Raw genomic sequence first — 22,517 nt, forward strand, 5'->3', positions numbered from 1 at the left:
AATGATCCAAAACACCGCTCCAAATCTACTCAGGCATTCATGCAGAGGAACAATTACAATGTTCTGGAATGGCCATCCCAGTCCCCAGACCTGAATATCATTGAAAATCTGTGGGATGATTTGAAGCGGCTGTCAATGCTCGGCGACCATCAAACTTAACTGAACTGGAATTGTTTTGTAAACAGGAATGGTCAAATATACCTTCATCCAGGATCCAGGAACTCATTAAAAGCTACAGGAAGCGACTAGAGGCTGTGATTTTTGCAAAAGGAGGATCTACAAAATATTAATGTCACTTTTATGTTGAGGTGCCCATACTTTTGCACCGGTCAAATTTTGTTTAAATGCGGATTGCACATTTTCAGGTAGTACAATAAACCTCATTTCAATCCAGAAATATTACTCAGCCCATCAGTTATTAGATATATGAAACTGAAATAGCTGCTGCAAAAACCCAAATTGTTATAAAGAAAAAAGGTTAACATTAATAGGCATGCCCAAACTTTTTCATATGACTGTATGTCACAAAATAGTTACTAAATAACATTTCCCACATTTCTACTTTACATCAGCAACATTGTTAAAACTTTTTTTTTGTTAGGAAGTTATAAGGGTTCAACGTTTAGCAGCAATTTCTAATTTTTCCAACAAAATTTACAAAACCATATTTTTTAGGGACCACATCACATTTGCAGTGACTTTGAGAGGACTAGGTGACAGAAAATACAAATTGACACCATTCTAAAAACTGCACAACTCACACTGCTCAGAACTACATCCAAGAAGTTTATTAACCATATAGGTTCTTCACAGGAACTAAAGCAATGTGAAAGAAAAAAATGAAAATGTTACTTTTTCCTACAAAAATGTTGATTTAACCCTTAATCTTTCATATTCACAAGGGTAACAGGAGAAAATGCACCTTACAAATTGTTGTGCTATTTCTCTTGAGTATGCCAATAGTCCATATGTGGTAGAAATCTACTGTTTGGGAGCACGGCAGGGCTCGGAAGGGAAGGAGCGCCATTTCACTTTTTGAACGCTATGTTTCATTTGCAGAGCCGTTAATGTGTCTAAACAGTGGAGCTCCTCCACAAGTGACCCCATTTTGGAAATTTGACCCCTCATGGAATATATTCAGATGTTTGGTGAGCATCTTCAACCCCTAGGTGCTTCACAGAACTTTATAACGTTGAGCCGTGAAAATAAAAAAATACATTTTCACCACAAAATTGTTGCTTCAACACCAAATCTTTCATTTTCACAAGGGTAACAGGAGATAATGCACCATAAAATTTGTTACTCGTGCAGTTTCTCCTGAGTTCAATATCCCATTTGTGGTTGAAAACTTCTTTTGAGCCACAGTACAAAGTGGAGAAGGGAAGGAGCACCATATTGGAGTGCAGATTTAGTTTGAATGGTTTGCGGGTGCCATGTCACAATGGCAAAGCCCCTGAGGTGCCAGAACAGCAGAAACTCCCCACAAGTGGCCCCATTTTACAAACTGCACCCCTAAATGAAGTCATTCAGCAGTGCAGTGAGCTTATTGACACTACAGGTGTGTCACAAATTTTTATACTATTGGGTGATGAACAAAAAATAACTACATTTTTACCACTAAAATGTTGTTTTGACCCCAGATTTCCAATTTTCACAAGTAAAATAGGTAAAAAAAAAAACATAATGTGTTACACAATTTTTCCTGATTCCATAAATATCCCATATGTGACTGTACAGTACTGTTTGGCTGCACCCCAGGGCTCAGGAGGGAAGGAGTGCCATTTGATTTTTGGAGCACAGATTTTCCTAGAATAGTTTGTGGAATCCATTTGTAGAGCCCCTAAGTCCCAGAACAGAAGAAATCCCCCTCAAGTGACCACATTTTGGAAATTACACCCCTCTGTGAATTCATCTATGGGTATAGTGATGATTTAGTCTCTGGAAAACACCCATAGTTTCAAACACAGAGAATGTTGCAGAATTAAAAAGTGCAAATAAGTCCTTGTTGTGCCCAGTACATTGTAGTGCCTGTACATTGTATCCAGCTCGTGCTTCGGGAAACCTGCACCCCGTACATTTAAACGGGCTCTCGTCACTACAACAATGCCAAACATGTGGATGATAACTGTGGTTTAGGTACATTGTACAGCTCAGAAGGGAGGGGCATATTTGGATTTGGGATCGCAGATTTTGCTGTTTTTCTATTTTTGAGGGAGGTTAGCAATAGCGGTTTCCCAGAGCCTTTGTGCTACTTGTAATGTGGAAGCCTCTGTGGCGGACCTGAGTGGGGACTTGTGTTTTTGTGGGTGGAGTTGAAGGCTATTTGGTGGCGATTTTGGTACAGAACATTTTATAACAGTTCACATTTATCTTGTGCTCTATGCTGAGCACTTACATCAGGGTTTCCATCTACATCTCCGAAATATGTTATTCAAGTGAAACGCGTGATGGATCCATTCACTAATGAGGCAGCAGAGTTACTCTGGACTCTGTTTGGCCTCTGTTCAGGGGTGTCTGTCTTTTCAATGGTGTTGAAAACTGTTGGTGAGCACACTTTTGTGCAAGCCTAAAAAGAGGCGTAAAAAGATAGATACCGCCTCACCACAGGTCAGAAGGAAGTTCAAAGTGACTCCCTCTGCCTCATTACAGTGAATTTTCCATTGGGAATTTTGTCTGAACCCACGGTTTTTTTTTTCTCAGAGATTTAGGGTATATGCCTACGTTCCACACACATCTCCCCCTGCAGAGACACAAATTTTCCCGCAGGAGACTGCAGCGTCTCCTGCCCATGATCAGGATTTGGGGCGCTGTGGACTTTTGTTCTGTTTTCCCAGCTGAGGACACTCGAGTCTTCGCAAACATAAATTGACATACTGCAGCTAGGGAAGCCATACCGCATGTCAATTTACGCTGTAGAAAAAAGAAGCACACAGGGCATGTGATTTCTATAAATCCCATCCACTGTGTTTCTACTGTACCAAACAGCGCTTTGGACTCTACAAAAACACTGTGTCCAAATTGCTGTTATTCCTGATCGTAGGCACACACCCCTTACATGTAATCCTGAATGCAAGCACTCAGCATAGAGCGCAGAATAAATAGGAGCCGCGCTGTACTGAGATCTTTTAGAAGCAGAATTAACAAATCAATAGTAGTTGAAGAATTGGCTTTATTTATTTTTTACACCGTTCACCTTGCAGTATAAGTGATTAGGTGCTTTATTCCATTGGTCACTACGATTACAGAGATACCAGGTTTATACAATATTTTTTAGGTTTGCAGACTATCACCCTAAAAACGCTTTTTACAAAATAAAGTTTTTTTGTATCATCAGATTTTGAAGGATAGACTTTTTTTTTCATTTTTGTGCCGACAGAGTCATGTCAGGGCTTGTTTTTTGCGGAATGAGTTAAGAGTTTTTATTGGTAACATTTTGGGCCACATATAATTTTTTTTTATTGCTATCTATTCCACTTTTGTGAGGTAGAATCAAGAAGAAACAGCAACTCAGGAATATTCTTTTTTTTTAACGTCAATTTTATTCTTCGGACCAGTATTACAGCGATACTACATTTATGTATTTTTTTGTATGTTTTGCCCCTTTTACACTATAAAAACTATTTTATAGGAAAACAACAGCTTTTGCATTGCTGTATTCTGAGAGCTATAGTTTTTTTGGCGTCTTGTTTTTTTTGCGGGACAAAATGACCTTTTCAAAGGTACCATTATTATTTATATATGACTTTTCGATCGCGTGTTATTCCACTTTGTCAGCTCTATGATGAAAAGACAGTTTTTGATACTTTTTTTTACTGTATTCACTGAAGGAGTTAACTAGTGTAACAGTTTTATTGATCATATTGTTACGGCCGCGCGATATCAAATATATATATATATATATATATATATTTTTTACATAAATTTACATTTACATTGGAATTTTTGTGTTTTTTATATTCAGATTTTTTTTATAATTTTACTAATTTTTAAAACTTTTTTTTTTACTTAGTCCCTTTATGGGACACTAACTTTTAGTGGTCTGATCACTGATCTAATCCACTGCAATGCTTGATCACTGCAGTGGATTAGACCTGTCAGTGCTGCAGTTGCAGCACTGACAGTTCGCCTTCTACACCATGCATCTGGCATGGTCTGTGAGGAGATCAGTAGCTCAGTAACTCGGGGTCGTTATGGTGATGACCCTGGGCTATCATGGCAGCAATTGGGTCCTTATGATTGCATTACAGGTACTCGATTGCCAGGGAGAGGTAAGCGATACCTCTCGCTGCCTCCTGAATGATGCTATTGGTTCGATCGCAGCATTTAGGGGGTTAATCTGCCCGTACCGGCACGGGCACCGCTTCTGGCAGTGAGAGCCAAGTCCCAGCTGTAACACCAATTGGAGACCCGGCAGGGATTGAGAGGGTACAGCACAGGAACCCCCACGATCACCATGACGTAACTGTACGTCATAGGTCGGGAACGCACTGACTTCTATGATGTTTAGTTACGTTAAGGGTCGGAAAGGGAATAAAAACAGGCAGGGAAATGTTTTACCTCACAAAAACGAATAATCTGTGATCCCGTGCTGTAATGTCTGTGTAATCTTTTGTGGCAGAGGCTATGCTGTTGTATCAGAGCTCGGCTTTGATCGCGTCGGTTAGACCGCGTTCACACGTTGAGGATTTGGTGAATTTTTTACCTCAGGATTTTTGGTGACTGCGCCATATACAAGGTAAGGAGTCCTGAAAGACGAGGGGGAAATATTGAAATAGATATCTGTAGCCCCACACACCTGGGGTCGGTCCTAAGTTTTCCAGTCACCAAAACGGTCACAACAAAAATCACCCCGCCCAACGCCACACATAGACAGTTTTCACCACACATGGGCAGTTTTCACCACACATGGGCAGTTTTCACCACACAGAGGCAGGTTTCACCACACATGGGCAGTTTTCACCACACAGAGGCAGGTTTCACCACACATGGGCAGTTTTCACCACATATAGGCAGGTTTCACCACACATGGGCAGGTTTCACCACACATGGGCAGTTTTCACCACACAGAGGCAGGTTTCAGCACACATGGGCAGGTTTCACCACACATGGGCAGTTTTCACCACACAGAGGCAGGTTTCACCACACATGGGCAGGTTTCACCACACAGAGGCAGGTTTCACCACACATGGGCAGGTTTCACCACACATGGGCAGGTTTCGCCACACATGGGCAGGTTTCGCCACACATGGGCAGGTTTCGCCACACATGGGCAGGTTTCGCCACACATGGGCAGGTTTCACCACACATGGGCAGTTTTCACCACACATGGGCAGTTTTCACCACACATGGGCAGTTTTCACCACACATGGGCAGTTTTCACCATACAGAGGCAGTTTTCACCACACAGAGGCAGGTTTCACCACACAGAGGCAGGTTTCACCACACAGAGGCAGGTTTCACCACACATGGGCAGTTTTCACCACATATAGGCAGGTTTCACCACACATGGGCAGGTTTCACCACACATGGGCAGTTTTCACCACACAGAGGCAGGTTTCACCACACATGGGCAGGTTTCACCACACATGGGCAGTTTTCACCACACAGAGGCAGGTTTCACCACACATGGGCAGGTTTCACCACACAGAGGCAGGTTTCACCACACATGGGCAGTTTTCACCACACAGAGGCAGGTTTCACCACACATGGGCAGGTTTCACCACACATGGGCAGTTTTCACCACACATGGGCAGGTTTCACCACACATGGGCAGTTTCATCACACATGGGCAGTTTTCGCCACACATGGGCAGGTTTCGCCACACATGGGCAGGTTTCGCCACACATGGGCAGGTTTCGCCACACATGGGCAGGTTTCGCCACACATGGGCAGTTTCACCACACAGAGGCAGTTTTCACCACACATGGGCAGGTTTCACCACACATGGGCAGGTTTCACCACACATGGGCAGGTTTCGCCACACATGGGCAGTTTCACCACACAGAGGCAGTTTTCACCACACATGGGAAGTTTTGTTCCCCCTGAGAATTATGAACCGCAGCACTGTGTGAATACACCTCAAGATGCTTTTTCTTCTTGTTAATAGAAATAGCCTCTCATTTCTTGCGGTTCTCGGACCGGTTTTTGGACACAAACACTCGGTTACTGGGGTAGAAATAAATGGAAGCGGTGCCACTGCCTTCCCTCACTTCTTTCCGGCAACCCACTAGTTAATCTGTCCAACGCGCGCTGTACAACAAGGCGGGAAGCGATTCGGAGGGTCACGCCCACCTCTACCGACACCATCCAATCACAGTGGCCGCTCAGATCTCACCGGCCAATAGGATTCCGCCGCTGGATAGTTGACAGGTAAACTCGAAACCTGAGGCTATTCCTGCCCCGCCGCCTCTTGTGCCTCTCGCTCACACGCACGGCCGCTGCTGCTGTTTACCTCAGTGTTTAAAGTCTGGGGAATAATAAACCTGCGTCACTGCCCTCCGCTCACTACGTCAGTCATATTATTTACTATTCATGTGCCGCGGAGACGCGCGGGGAACCAGTGGGGGAGACCACTCGTGATGTTTAGAAGCTGTCACACGTAACCACCGCTCGCCCGTGGCGGAGCCAATGGCAGCCGCTCCGCGTGTGGTAATCATGAGTCAGCGCGCGCGGGGTGGGTGTTGTGTTTTTTTTTTTTTTTTTTTTTTTCTCCCGCGCATTTCTAATTTAACTGCGCCACCAGTGTGACGTCACCGCCTATCTGTTGGCATGACAACTTCTAGAGGGGAAGGGGGGGGAGGGTCTAGATTGCGGCGTTGTCAATAAAGCTGGTTGATGGAGGAAAAAAAAAACGTTAATGCTCATGTGATAGCACGTGATCATGTGCTCAGCTAGTCATGTGACCTTCTTCTTCCTTAGGCGGTACCATAGAGGAGGAGGAGAAGGCATGGGGACCGTGCTGGACATCAAAATCAAGAGGGCCAATAAAGTCTACAGAGAGGGGGTAAGAGCACAGGAGACCCCCAGGCCTGACATACTGCAGTGCGACCCCCCCAGGGGCTGTAAATCACCATGCTTTGCAAAACTACAACTCCCAGCATGCCCTATACAATGTGGGTTTAATTTGTTCAAGATCACTGCTTGTTGTCAGTGAATGTGGACCTTTCATTTGATTTCTCCCCTAGTCCTGCATCCTGTAATAGCTGAGGGCTTGCTATAGATGTATCCAGATCAGATTTTTCTAAACCTGTGCAGCACAATTATCTGTCTGGTTAGTTGTAATCAACATGAGCCTGGAGAGATGACTTCTATTCGCTGACAGCAAGCAGATATTTCAGTGTCATGAGGAATGGAAGGAAGTTTGTGTGTATATACATATGTATGTGTATATATTATAAAAGCACCATTTATTTCATGGCGCTTTACATGTGAAAAGGAGTATACATAATAGGGACAAGTACAATAATCATAAACAATACAAGACACAGACGGGTACAGGAGGAGAGAGAGGTCCCTGCCCGCGAGGGCTCACAGTCTACAGGGGATGGGTGAGGATACAGGAGGTGAGGGTGGAGATTGTGCAGCGCTGTATCAGACTGAGGGTTACGGCAGGTTGTAGGCTTGTTGGAAGAGGTGGTTCTTCAGGTTCCTCTTGAAGCTTTCCACGGTAGGAGAGAGTCTGATATGTTGTGGCAGAGAATTCCAGAGTATGGGGGAGGCATGGGAGAAATCTTGTATGCGATTGTGGGAAGAGGAGATGAGAGGGGAGTAGAGGAGGAGATCTTGTCAGGAGTGGAGGTTGCGTGCAGGAAAGTACCAAGAGACTAATTCACAAATGTATGGAGGAGACAGGTTGTGGATGGCTTTGTATGTCATGGTTAGGGTTTTGAACTGGAGTCGTTGGGCAATGGGAAGCCAGTGAAGGGATTGACAGAGTGGAGAGGCTGGGGAATAGCGAGGGGACAGGTGAATTAGTCGGGCAACTTACCTTAGGATAGATTGGAGGGGTGCGAAAGAGTTAGAAGGAAGGCCACAGGGGCGTGTCCTGGACATGGCGGCGTGAGGACGCTGGTTCACAGAGCTCCCGCGTCCGCAGACAATCAACGCCGAATACCGCGGACCCCACTCACCCAGGATGGCCCCAAAGAAGAAACCGGGCGCCGGACCCGCTCTTACCTCCCCGGCGGCAAGCCTGAGGCCACAGGGAAGCCTCACAAAGTTCCTGTCGGCGGCGGGACCCGAGACCTCAATGTCGGCCCGGAGCAAGATGGCGCCGGCAGGCCCGCGGCGTTCTCCGACGGGGGATCCCCCAGGGGCTGCTCGGCTCTCCCACTCAGCTCGCGACGCAACATCCAAGAACAGCACGGGTGAGCAGGGGGAGACAGAGTCGGTGGTGTGTCCGGAGAGAGCGGGCCCAGACATGGAGAGCTGGAGGGGAGGGGGAGCAGCTCAGTCTGCCTCACAGCGTGCAGCTGTAGGTGGAGCAGGGACTCAGAGCATGGAGGGAGCAGTGGACCTGGGGATGCCTGCCATACTTTGCACGCAGAGCACCCCTCCACCCTCGGGGCACACAGAATCCCGGTCCCTATCACACAGCCCGCCCTCTGGCCCTCCACAGGAGGACATGCAAGCCCTGAGGAGGCTCATCCTGGCCCTCCCCAGCAAAAAAGACCTGGAGGATGTGGTAGCCAGAATTGAATCTTCCCAACAGATGGCGCTATCCACTCTGAGGGAGGAAATGGTTGTGCTGGAGGATAGAATTGAGGCTACGGAACAGGCTCAGGAGTCTTTGGAGAGTAGAATGGAGAGGATTGAAAGAGACTGTGAGTCTTCTAATGCCCGTGTTAGAGATCTTGCCCTATTATTAGATGATCAAGAGAACAGAAGCAGAAGAAACAACATCAGGCTGAAGGGAATTCCTGAGGACTGGTCCCAAGATCTCCTGCGCACTAATGTTCTAGCCATCTTCAACCGGGTTACCGACCGACCCCCGGAGGCTACCTATCTCTTTGATAGAATTCACAGAGTCGCAAGGCCGGGCCCCAGATCCGCCGCCTCCTCTAGAGACGTGTTGTGTCGCTTGCACTACTACGGAGACAGAGAGAGGATCCTACAGGGGGCTTAGTCACATGGCCCGGTGGAGCTGGATGGGGTTATGGTGAAGCTTTTTCCAGATTTCTCCGGCCGTACGTTATACATGCGACGTCTACTTCACCCTCTCTTGCTCAGCATCAAAGAATCACAGGCCTCCTACAGATGGGGTCACCCCTTTCACTTGATTGTACGCAAGGGGGACTCCATGTTCCTGTTAAGGAGGAACTCGGAGCTCCCGGATCTCTATGCCTTCCTGGGGATACCAGACCGCCCGATTCCGGATTGGCTGGAGTGGGAACCCCAGGCACCAGTGGGGCGGCGGAGGAGGAGGAGGAGTGCGGCCCACCACACCCAGGGAGAGGAGACTTGAGGAGCAAGGCACACAGCGGGACTTAAAGGGTTGGAGACGAGCACCGGAGGAGGTGTTGGTGGGGTGAGTCGGAGCTGAGGAGACAGGAGATGGGGGAGTCGCCCATACCTCCTCGTCCCCAACGCAAGTGTCCCAATCTTGAAACCAGGTGGTTCGGTTACAGTTTGTTATTGACTCATACACATGAACTCAGCGTATTGCCTTAACTAAATGAAAAATTTCATTTTCATGAAAATGTCTTGGGGGGGGGTGGGGGTGGGAGGGGGATGTTCTCTATTATTTTGGTCATTCTGGGTGGGGGGGTTTGGGGGAGGATAGTTGGATGACCCTCCCTGGTTGGTGGGGCATGGGGTCACTTGGTACCAATACGCGGGGCGCGGGCCAGCGCTCTGGTCGCGTGTCAGTTCTTGTCCCTATATTTTCTTGAGCAGTCGGTGGGCTGGTTCCCGGTACTGCGTACAGCAGCCTTGCTGCTATTCCACTTTCTTGCGCTCTTTTCTGATCCCTTTTTTTTTTTTTCTCTCACCTTCTCCTTTTAAAGGTTCCCTACTTCTTCCTCTTTCCTTAGCATTCCTTTTCCCCTCTTCCCTTACCCTCCGACCCCCCCCCCCTTCCCCCCAATCTCGCCTCTTCTCTCCCACCCCCTGATTGTTTCTCTGGGGTTTCGTGACTGAGAATGGCGGGGCAGAGGCAGGCTACATTACGGGTGGGCTCCCTAAATGTTAAGGGCCTGCATAGTCCGGAGAAGCGGTCTATCCTGTTGAACTTACTGTGGAAAAATAGAGTACAGGTCGCTTTCCTCCAGGAAACACACTACTGTGAAGCCAAACCCTATAAACTTTCGGACAGAAGGTACTCCGTAGTGCATCACTCACCCTCTCCTGATTCCAGATCTCGGGGCACGAGCATCATACTATCTAGCATGCTCCCTTGGGAATTGTTAGATTCTCGGTCAGACGATCAGGGAAGGCTTCTGATGCTCAAGGGTCGTATCGCAACTCAGACATTCACATTTGCGGCAGTCTACCTACCTAATGCGGGTCAATGCCCCACCTTGCTGCGATACCTTGAGCAGATAGAGGAATTCGCTGAGGGCACTTTGGTTCTCGGGGGGGGACTTTAATGTTGCGTTGGAGCCGGCGAGAGACAGTTCAAAAGGGGTGTCCAGCCTGCCACACTCGACGTTGCGGCGGATGAGACGGGGACTACATGACCACCAACTGGTGGACACCTGGCGGTTGATGCATCCATCAGACAAAGACTTCTCCTTTTATTCTGCTGTCCATAACTGTTACTCCAGGTTGGACCTCTTCTTCCTCAAGCATGGGGACTTACATTCTCTGGTGGATGCTTCGATCGAGTGCATATCATTCTCTGATCACGCCCTGATTACAATCACTCTGTCTCTCGGCGGCCCCATCAAGAGGAAGGGTCAGTGGATCCTGAACACCTCACTACTTAATGATCCCGTGACAATGCAGGAAGTGAGGGAGGCTGCGACTGAATACTTTGACCAGAATGAGGGGGAGGAGATGTCTCCCAACTTTGTGTGGGAAGCTCATAAATGCGTAGTGAGGGGACTGTTCATCAAACATGGGGCCCGGTTGAAAAGGGAACGGGAGGCAGCGGCTACATCTCTCCTGGCAGACATAAGAGAGTTGGAAGCAGCACATAAGGTGTCTTTGGACGGGGAAGTGGGGGCCAACCTGGCTAGGAAGAAGGAGGAACTGCGGTCTTTATTATATTATATCATAAGGCTAAGGGAGCACTGGCTAAGTGTAGGAGACACTTTTACGAATTTGGCAATAAAAGTGGCAGGACCCTGGCTAGAGCCTTGCGGGCACAACGAGTGAGGGGCTATGTCCCCAGAGTACAAACCTCAGGGGATAAGTGGGCCACCTTACCGAAGGATATCGCCTCCGCTTTTAAAGATTTCTACTCCTCCCTCTACTCAATAGATGAGGGACGGTCCGAGAGGGCCAGGACGGAATTGCGTCAACGGATTCAGAAGTATATCTCGGATTCGGGCTTGAAACATCTCAAACCCGAGGACGCGGCCGCCTTGGAAAGGCCTATCTCGGAGGAGGAGTACTGGGCAGCGATTAAAAACTCCCCCTCGGGTAAGGCCCCCGGCCCAGATGGGTTCCCCTTGCTATATTACAAAAAGATGAACTCCTTACTGATCTCCCCATTTCTCTCAGCCTTTAATAATATCTCACTTTCCGGAAAGGCTCCCTTGCCGAGGGACTCTCTGGCTGCTAACATAGTAGTTATCCCCAAAGAGGGCAAAGACCCTACTGCTTGTTCCAGCTACCGAGCCATCTCCCTTCTTAACACAGATTTGAAGCTCTTCACCAAAATTCTCTCAGACAGACTCTCTCCTCTGCTGGGGGGGATCGTTCACCCTGACCAAGCTGGGTTCATGATGGGAAGGGAAGCGAGAGACAACACCACTAAGGCGTTGAACTTAATACACAAGGCTAAATCTGAAGGGTTACCTTTGATGCTCCTGTCGACCGACGCAGAAAAAGCGTTCGACAGAGTCAATTGGGTATTTATGGAAGAGGTTCTGCGGGCGGTGGGACTGGGGAAGATGATGCTCCAATGGATATGCTCATTGTACAGTAATCCCTCGGCCGTGGTTAGGGTGAACGGTCTTTTCTCAGATAGTTTCTCCATTTTTAATGGTACCAGGCAGGGCTGCCCTCTCTCGCCCTTGATCTTCATTCTGACTTTGGAACCTTTGCTTAGTCGAATTAGAAGTAACATTAACATCTCTGGCCCCAAAGCCGCTGATTCCACCTACAAAATCGCGGCGTACGCTGATGACTTACTTTTCTTTCTAACTAACCCCCGGGTCTCCCTCCCCAATCTTCTGAGAGAACTAGAAACATACTCCCTCCTTTCTAATTTCAAAATCAACATGTCAAAATCGGAGGCTCTGAACGTATCGCTTCCCCAGGAGCAGGTTATCTCGTTGCAATCTGCGTTCGGGTTTAGGTGGGCTTGTCAATCTTTGAAGTACCTAGGGGTCCAGCTGGCCGCGGACAACAGTCAATTATACAAGCTGAACTATCTCCCCCTCGTGCAGTCCATTAGAACAGACTGCGCAAATTGGGGTAGGGGCCTCTTCACTTGGTTTGGGAGATGTGCAATATTGAAGATGAACATATTGCCACGTCTCCTATACCTTTTTCAGTCCCTGCCGATCAAGATTCCGAGCTCCTTCTTCAAGGAACTGGCTTCATTACACACCAGATTCATCTGGGCGAATAAGCCGGCGAGACTTTCCCGCTCTCTTTTGTGCAGAGCCAAGAGCAGGGGTGGCCTGGGGACGCCAGACATGAAAAAGTATTATTGGGCTACACACATGGTCAGGGTCTTGGATTGGTGTCGACATGCTAGGCTAAAGCCGTGGGTCGCCCTAGAACAGAGCTTCTCGGACATCCTCTTCCAGCTGCTCCTTGGCTCTCGAGTTTGCCCCCGCCCTCTCTGAGATCTCATCCAACTATTGGCGCTACTTTGGAATGTTCCTCGAGAGGTGAGGTCCGTCGCCTCCTCTTGCCGGTTCCTTCCCCCATGTCACCCATAATAGGCGATCCGGACTTCCGTCCTGGCCTCTCGGACCCTGTCTTTCGGAACTGGGTTCTGTAGGGGAGATTCAGAGCCTGTCACTTGTGGGGAGAGGGAGGTTGGCCTTCTCTGTCAGCTATTAGTGGCCTCCTGCCTTCTGATCTGTTGGGGAGATGGAGGGCTATGCAGTTAAGGCACTTCATGTGTTCCCTTCCCTGCTTCACTCGGTACGCCGGGCCGCTTACGAGATTTGAGAAGTTGTGTCTGGGGGAGGGGGCCGTCCGGCACTCACTCTCCCTGACGTACGACTTGATATTGGATGCTGGGAACATGCCCCCCCGGCCTACTTACTGCAGTGGGAAAGGGACCTAGGGATCGCGCTATCTGACTCGCAAAGAAAGAACATTTTAATGCTGGCGCATAAAACTTCAATCAGTTCCAGACAGCTGGAGGCCAATTTCAAATTACTGACGAGATGGTACAGAGTACCGACTAGACTTCATAGGATGTTCCCCTCCGCTGACCCCAGCTGTTGGAGATGTGGCTCAGGTGAGGGAGACTATGTGCATATCTTCTGGTCCTGCCCTCTACAGCGGTTCTGGTCGGAGGTGGGGGATGTCATTAGACTGGTGATCGGCACGAATGTTACATTGGGCCCGGAGTTGTTTCTTTTACAGCTATCGGAACTTCCGGCCCCTAAGTACAAGCGTTCCTTGCTGAGATTTCTGGTCATGGCTGCCAGGTCTTGTATTCCGCTTGGCTGGAAGTCCACTACCCCCCCACACTGACACAGTGGGTCTCTAAAGTGACCGATCTCATGTACATGGAGGACCTGACATCCTCTATCAATGACCGCCAGGACGAGTTCCATAGGACTTGGTTCCCTTGGTTAGAGTTCACCTACTCGGCGGATTACACTAGACTGCTTTTCGCCCCGCGGCGGTTGTGAGTCCTCGGAGAAACACCCCCCCCCCCATTCCAGTCCCCCTTCCCCTCCTTCCTTCCCCCTCCGCAACCCCTTCTTCCCCACCCCCTCCCTTTTTTTTTTTTTTTTTCCTTCTCTCTTTTTCTCGCTTCAAGCTTTTTACTGGCTCTGCTATCTTCTTTCAGCTGTGTATTCTCTCTTCTTTTGGTTTGGTTGGCTTATAAAATGCTTAAATTGGGTCAGACTCGAGCAGGTACGGGGCCAAGGGTGGTGTCTGGGCGAAGACAGATACTATGCATGTCTTTGTTAATGTTAATACTTGCCATTATGATTATTTGCTGTCCTGTGTGGAACAGGAGATACCCTGTACTGGTATGAGTTTGGCTTTCAAAATAAAGAATTATTAAAAAAAAAGAAGGAAGGCCACAGAGCAGGAGGTTGCAGTAGGCACGGTGGGAGATGATGAGGACACGCACGAGGGTTTCTGCAGACTCTTGCTTGAAAAGCATGTACGGATTTGGGAAATATTTTTGAGTTGGAGTCGGCAGGAGGTGAAGAGGGCTTGGATGTGTGGCCTGAAAGTGAGAGCAGAATCAAGGGTTACCCCCAGGAAACAAGCTTACGGGACTAGGGCGAGTGAGAAGCCAATAAACTTTGATGGATAGGTTTGTTGAGGGTGGGGGGGGTGTTGAGTGAGATTGGGGAAAGATGATGAATTCTATAATAATTTTTACGTTCACATAAAGAAAAACTAAAATCGTTTATTAGTATTTGTTCGAAACCATGAATAGGTAATGAGAAAAAAAAAAGAAAAACACAAGTAAATACATATAAAAAGTGTTAAGAAAGGAAACCTAATTAATTTGTGTGTGTAAATATAGATACAAAATATGGGCTAGCCCTAATCTGCCTATGTGTATTCAGGTTGTCACTGTAGATGACCTGCAGACTGTCTACATTTAGGCTCCCCCCCCCCTTCCCTGAAGACATATGTAGTAATGTAGGATTGGGCAGCTGGATTTCAACATGCCCGATCCTCTGCTTTCAGGGGTGGAAAGCTGCTGACAGGTGTCTGGAGAAATAGCAGCCTGCAATTTTACTTTTACTTCGAAAACCAGAAGCCCCCCTCAAATCTCGTCATACTAGTATCGCTTTATATGTAGCTAATTGCCGTCCTGTCATTGCCTTTGCTCTTGATACATTATCTAACATGTCCCCCTCCTCGTCGCTCTACAGGAAGTGTTGTCTGGAGTAGTCGTTGTCGTAAGCAAAGATGCAGTTCAGCACCAGGGGATCTGTCTGACCATGGAGGGCTCAGTCAGTCTGCAGCTCAGCGCCAAGAGCGTCGGTGTTTTTGAAGCTTTTTATAATTCCGTGAAGGTAAGAAGTCTCCAACCGAAGGAGAAAGTAATCAGACGTGTGAGCAGATCAGAGGGCGAAGTCTGCGCTCAGGCACCACTGACTTCTCACTCGAGTTGCTTTACACTGACGCCACATACTGCATCGGCCATAATGGACTTTCACCTAGATTGCTGACCCTCCGCAGGGTCTGGGATCTCAGACCTCTCATGTGTCTGTGACCTTAAAGGGAAGCTCTCTCCAGGTTTTTGCCACCTAATCTGAGAGCAACATAACTTAAGGCCACTTTACACACAGAGATAAATCTTTGGCAGATCTGTGGTTGCAGTGAAATTGTGGACAATCAGTGCCAGGTTTGTGGCTGTGTATAAATGGAACAATATGTCCATGATTTCACTGCAACCACAGCTCTGCCAAAGATTTATCTCTGTGTGTAAAGTGGCCTTTAGGGGCAGAGATCTTGATTCCGGCGGTGTTTCACTTACTGATCTGCTTAGTGTAGTTTTGATTCAATCACTGTTTAATCAGCAGTATATTATCATTACAGGACTACATGATGTGCTGCAGGTAGTCCAGCATTTTTAAGCTCTGTATAACTGCTCTATCTGCAGCAGAGAAAACATTGATTTGATAAAAATGACTGCAAACAGCTTAGTAAATGACACATCGCTGAATCTGTGTCTCTGCATCTACAGCATGCTGCTCTCCAATGGGGGAGCAAAAACCTGATTGTCCCTTTTTAAAGGTAATGATCAAAGATAATTTACTTTTGAAGGGGTTGTCTGGGCATCTAACATGACCTAAGATAGGTCACATATCAAATTCTCATAGAACTAGGTTAGTGTGCTCTTCTCTGGCAGGTACAGGGGCGTCCTGAGCATCGAGACTTTAATATTCATATGGCATTATGCGACTTGTGCTTCACCGTGGTATAAACCCTTTTATCAAGTGTGTGATTGTACGGAGGGGTTTACTGCACTGCACAGTCTGGTAATCCCTGGTGTAACACCTAAGGGTACCGTCTCACTAAACGACGTACCAGCGATTCCGACCACGATATGACCTGGTCAGGATCGCTGGTGTGTCCCTACATGGTCGCTGGTGAGCTGTCAATCAGGCAGATCTCACCAGCCACCAGCCCGCAGCGACTCGTGGAAACGATGCTGCGCTTGGTAACCAAGGTAAATATTGGGTAACTAAGCAAAATGCTTTGCTTGGTTACCCAGTATTTACCCTGGTTACCAGCGCACACCGCTTAGCACTGGCTCCCTGCACTCGTAGCCAGGGTACACATTGGGTTACTAAGAAAAGCGCTTTGCTTAGTTACCCGATGTGTACCCTGGCTACGTGTGCAGGGAGCCAGCACTGGCAGCCTGAGAGCGGCGTGCGCTGGTAACCAAGGTAAATATCGGGTAACCAAGCGAAGAGCTTCGCTTGGTTACCAGCATCCGCAGCTTCCAGACGCCGGCTCCCTGCTCCCTGCACATTCAGATCGTTGCTCTCTCGCTGTCAAACACAGCGATGTGTGCTTCACAGCGGGAGAGCAACGTCCAAAAAATGAACCAGCACTGTGTGTAACGAGCAGCGATCTCACAGCAGGGGCCAGATCGCTGCTCAGTGTCACACGCAGCGAGATCGCTAATGAGGTCACTGCTGCATCACAAAAACTGTGACTCAGCAGCGAACTCGCTATGTGAGAAGTACCCCTAACACTAGAGTCATTGAGAAGGAAATGTAAACCATTATTGATTTATTGCAGCCAATTCAGATCATCAGCAACACAGTGGAAATGGTGAAGCCCGAGAAGCTCCCCAGCGGGAAGACGGAGATCCCATTCGAGTTCCCACTTATCATAAAGAGCAATAAGGTTCTGTACGAGACGTATCACGGAGTGTTTGTGAACATTCAGGTGGGTGCATGGCCGCACTACAGGGGATTGGGAGAGGGCTGAAGGGTGCACTGCAGACATGCAAAGATAGGACCAATTTTATACCTCCTATTTTATCATTCCTCCTCCACAGTTTTTGGAAAAAGAAAATGAAGAAAATTTCACAAATAATTTTGTTTACTCCTACTTGTACCTGAATATTTAGTTACTTACTACCGTACATCACGTGCGGGTGTATAGAGCAGGCTCTGGAAGGGAGACCACTATATAAGGCCAGGTGGTGACTGTGTAATACAGCCGCCATCTGCCTCTAACAGCAGTGATCGGAACCAACTACGATCTCTGCTGTTTAACCATTTTTATGCCGTTGTAGGTAACTGACGGGGATATTTTAAATATTGGTGAGGTGGTCGTGTACCTATCTCGGTACAACGACAGGATATGATTTTTACTATATACAACTTACTGTAGACCAGTGTTTCCCAAACTCCAGTCCTCATGGCCCCCAACAGGTCACGGCCATCTGGCCAACCGAGCGACCGTTAGGCGAGTATTATAAAGTGTTTTTTATGTTGTAACAGTGGCCTGGGCTCTTGTATACAGCATGCTAGAATACTGTATATAAGAACCCGATGGTGGTGGCCGCATCTTATACGCCAAACAAGTGGTGACAGGTTCCCTTTTAAGAGTAACTTGGTTTGAGAGCGTTTTGCAAGACAAGCAAAGCTTTATACAAATGTGTAACCTGGTTTAAGAGCAATGCTTTGCAAGAAGAGCAAATACTCACCGCACACTTCCGGTTCCATCCCTTCACCACGCTCTGACCCCCTCTGGAGGTAACTCTGTACATATGTACTGTATACTGTACACTGTATACCACTGTACAGTATATACTATATAGCATGTTTATCAATTTGCATTTGTACATACAGTACTGTACTTTCTTTCTTCTAAGGCTGCTTTCACGCATCCATTTTTTGCCGTGCGGCACAATCCGGTAAAATCCGTAAAGAACTGTTCCGGCGTTTATTGCCTCCCGATCTGTTCTTCCCCCATAGACTTGTATTAGCGCCGGATTGTGCCGCATGGCCTTGCGTTGCATCCGGCTTTTGCCGGATGGCTGATCCAGGGGCTGGATGGAACGCTGCTTGCAGCGGTTTTTGTCTCCAGCAAAGAACCGTATGGCACTGGATCGTGCGGCGTGAGTTTCAATGAAAGCCTATGGGCGCCGGATCTGTCATCCGGTATATGACTGAATCTAACCGTTTTTTTTGAACTGCGCATACTCAGTAGCAAAATGGATCTGTCAAAAAACGGAAGGAACGCATGGGAAAAAACGGATTTTTGTGTACTCACCGTAAAATCGTTTTCTCTTAGCCATCATTGGGGGACACAGGACCATGGGTGTTATGCTGCTTATCCATAGGAGGACACGAAGTAGATGCAAAGATGTTAGCTCCTCTCCTGCAGTATACACCCCCTGGCTCAGCCAGGCTACTTCAGTTTTAGTACACAAGCAGTAGGAGAACAAGTAACAACAAACGTGAGTGAATACTCCGAACAAAAAAAGTATTGAGAAACAAAAAATGAAGGCCCAACAGGGCAACAGAGAGGGTGCTGTGTCCCCCCAATGATGGCTAAGAGAAAACAATTTTACGGTGAGTACACAAAAATCCGTTTTTCTTTGTCGCTCCTTATTGGGAGACCCAGACAATTGGGTGTATAGCTTATGCCTCCGGAGGCCACACAAAGTATTACACTAAAAGTGTAAAGCCCCTCCCCTTCAGCCTATACACCCCCCGTACTGCTACGGGCTCATCAGTTTTCTTCGGCGCTCCATTGGGAGACCCAGACGATTGGGTGTATAGCACTGCCTCCGGAGGCCACACAAAGCATTACACTAAAAAGTGTAAGGCCCCTCCCCTTCTGGCTATACACCCCCAGTGGGATCACTGGCTGCTCAGTTTTCAAGCTTTGTGCGAAGGAGGTCAGACATCCACGCATAGCTCCACTGTTTAGTCAGCAGCAGCTGCTGACTATGTCGGATGGAAGAAAAGAGGGCCCATAACAGGGCCCCCAGCATGCTCCCTTCTCACCCCACTCTTGGCGGTGTTGTTAAGGTTGAGGTATCCATTGCGGGTACGGAGGCTGGAGCCCACATGCTGCTTTCCTTCCCCATCCCTCAATTAGGGCTCTGGGTGAAGTGGGATCTTTTCGGTCTCCAGGCACAGGAGACCGTGCTCCATCCACAGCTCCTGAGGACCATGCTGGATAGGAGCCGAGTATCGTTCAGGGACATGGCCCTGCTACTTTGAGGTACTCTGTGTCCCCGTGGGGACCGCGCACAGCAACACTCCAGCATTGCTGGGTGTGCTAGTGCACCGGGGACAGCAGCGCTGACTGCGTTTGTGCCATTACACACTTCAGCGTCGCTGAGTGTGTTCGTGTAGGGGGACTGCCGCGCTGACCGCCGCTGCCATGGTTATCACTGCGGCGCGGCTGGGACTGTTAGTGCGCCGGGGACTTCCGCGCCGACCGCGCTTATACGGCGGCCGCGCTTATAACTCGAGTCCCCGGCTTTTGCGGCCTAGTCTCGTTTTCTTCCCGCCCCCAGCCCTGCCAGTCAGGGGAAGGGCGGGACGCTGTACAGGACGGCAGCACTGAGGGCTGGAGCATGCTTTGCATACTCCACCCCCCTCACTCTGCACAGTGGGGCACCAGTTCCCGCACTTTTCTGGGTCATGCCCACGGCTCCCTCCTCTCCTCAGGACGCCGGCAGCCATTCCTCTCAGCTCTGCTAACGCTGGAGAGGAGAGACAAGCTCAGGGAGACCCAGGCAGGGATTCTGGTGACCACACAACCGCTTTGAGCGGGCGGTAAGCAGCACCTGTGGTGCTGGCCCCACTAGTGCAGAAGTGTACTTATAGATTATATGATTATAGACTATACTTTACACTGTATGGTGCACTGTTGATTTTTGTCTATATACCCTCCTGTATTGCTCAGAGGAGACAACAGCATGTCGTCCACAAATAGCAAGGGTGCCAAAGCACAGACTTACTATGCTGCCTGTGTAGCATGTACGGCTATACTGCCGGCAGGTTCCACTGACCCTCATTGTGTGCAATGCTCGGCCCCTGTGGCACTTTCTCAGCCGGAGCCTCTGCTAAGGGCGGCCCAGGGAGAACCACCTGTTAACACTGTCCAGGTGACAGGGACGGAGTTTGCAGTTTTTACTGAAAGACTTTCTGAGACTATGGCTAAGATATTAGAAGCCTTGCAGTCCAGGCCGGCATCTCAAGCCAGGGGCACTGTGGAATCATTGCCCCCTGGTCCCCCTCAGTTGGAACAGCAATGTCCTCCCGGGGTGTCTCATGGATCCCAGGGTGAGGTCTCTGACACGGACCGCAGCCCCAGACCGATTAAGCGAGCTCGCTATGATATCCCCTCGACATCATCACAATGTTCAGGGTCTCAGCGAGAGGACTCTCTGTATGATGAAGCGGAGCTAGCTGATCAGGATTCTGATCCTGAAGCCGCTCTCAACCTTGATACTCCTGATGGGGACGCCATAGTGAATGATCTTATTGCGTCCATCAATGAAATGTTGAATATTTCTCCCTCAGCTCCTCCAGTGGAGGAGTCAGCTTCTCAGCAGGAGAAATTCCGTTTCAGGTTTCCTAAGCGTACAACGAGTAAGTTTCTGGACCACTCTGACTTCAGAGAGGCAGTCCAGAAACACCGAGCTTGTCCAGATAAGCGTTTTTCCAAGCGCCTTAAGGATACACGTTACCCTTTCCCCCCTGACGTGGTCAAGGGCTGGACTCAGTGTCCCAAGGTGGATCCTCCAATCTCCAGACTGGCGGCTAGATCCATAGTTGCAGTGGAAGATGGAGCTTCACTCAAGGATGCCACTGACAGACAGATGGAGCTCTGGTTGAAATCCATCTATGAAGCTATCGGCGCGTCTTTTGCTCCAGCATTCGCAGCCGTATGGGCACTCAAAGCTATCTCAGCTGGTCAGGCGCAAATTGACGCACTCACACGTACGTCTGCGCCGCAGGTGGCGTCTATAACCTCTCAAACGTCGGCATTTGCGTCCTACGCTATTAATGCTGTCCTGGACTCTGCGAGCCGTACGGCGGTTGCAGCCGACAATTCGGTGGCAATACGCAGGGCCTTGTGGCTGCGGGAATGGAAGGCAGATTCGGCTTCCAAAAAGTGCTTAACTGGATTGCCATTTTCTGGCGACCGTTTGGTGAGAGATTGGATGAAATCATCAAACAATCCAAGGGAAAGGAAACATCCTTACCCCAGGCCAAACCAAAAACACCCCAACAGAGGAGGGGACAGTCGAGGTTTCGGTCCTTTCGGGGTGCGGGCAGGTCCCAATTCTCCTCGTCCAAAAGGCCTCAGAAGGATCAGAGGAACTCCGACGCATGGCGGTCTAAATCACGCCCTAAAAAGACCGCCGGAGGTGCCGCTACTAAGGCGGCTTCCTCATGACTTACGGCCTCCTCACACCGCATCCTCGGTCGGTGGCAGGCTCTCCCGCTTTTGCGACACCTGGCTGCCACAAGTAAAAGACCGTTGGGTGAGAGACATTTTGTCTCACGGTTACAGGATAGAGTTCAGCTCTCGTCCTCCGACTCGATTCTTCAGAACATCTCCGCCTCCCGAGCGAGCCGAGGCTCTTCTGCAGGCGGTGGGCATTCTGAAGGCAGGAGGAGTGGTGGTCCCGGTTCCTCTTCAGCAACAGGGCCACGGTTTCTACTCCAACCTGTTTGTGGTTCCAAAGAAGGACGGGTCCTTCCGTCCTGTTTTGGACCTAAAACTGCTCAACAAACACGTAAGGACCAGGCGGTTCCGGGTGGAATCCCTCCGCTCCGTCATCGCCTCAATGTCCCAAGGAGATTTCCTAGCATCGATCGATATCAAGGATGCTTATCTCCACGTACCAATTGCTCCAGAGCATCAGCGCTTCTTGCGCTTCGCCATAGGAGACGAACACCTTCAGTTCGCGGCACTGCCGTTCGGCCTGGCGACAGCCCCAAGGGTTTTCACCAAGGTCATGGCTACAGTAGTTGCGGTCCTCCACTCTCAGGGTCACTCAGTGATACCTTACTTTAGACGATCTGCTGGTCAAGGCACCCTCTCAAGAGGCATGCCAACACAGCCTCAACGTTACTCTGGAGATTCTCCAGAGTTTCGGGTGGATCATCAATTTTCCAAAGTCAAATCTGACACCGGTCCAATCGCTGACATATCTTGGCATGGAGTTTCATACTCTTCCAGCGATAGTGAAGCTT

The 22,517-nt window shown here is 48.8% G+C and overlaps 1 protein-coding gene across 2 annotated transcripts in view; it reads left to right on the plus strand.

Moving 5' to 3' along the window:
• Window positions 1–6,489: 6,489 nt before the first annotated feature.
• VPS26C (VPS26 endosomal protein sorting factor C) overlaps window positions 6,490–22,517 on the plus strand; it is a 45,431-nt gene continuing 29,403 nt past the window's right edge. The window contains exons 1-4 of one of the 2 annotated variants that reach the window (XM_075332909.1): window positions 6,490–6,508; window positions 6,919–7,003; window positions 15,198–15,341; window positions 17,080–17,229. In XM_075332909.1, the coding sequence (XP_075189024.1) occupies window positions 6,947–7,003; window positions 15,198–15,341; window positions 17,080–17,229 (351 nt within the window). In that variant the 5' untranslated portion in view covers window positions 6,490–6,508; window positions 6,919–6,946. Of the gene's footprint in view, window positions 6,509–6,571; window positions 6,649–6,918; window positions 7,004–15,197; window positions 15,342–17,079; window positions 17,230–22,517 lie in introns of those variants that run through there. The other variant, XM_075332906.1, reaches the window with a different exon arrangement.

This window comes from Anomaloglossus baeobatrachus, chromosome 2 (genome assembly GCF_048569485.1).
Source record: "Anomaloglossus baeobatrachus isolate aAnoBae1 chromosome 2, aAnoBae1.hap1, whole genome shotgun sequence".
Lineage (NCBI taxonomy): Eukaryota > Metazoa > Chordata > Amphibia > Anura > Aromobatidae > Anomaloglossus > Anomaloglossus baeobatrachus.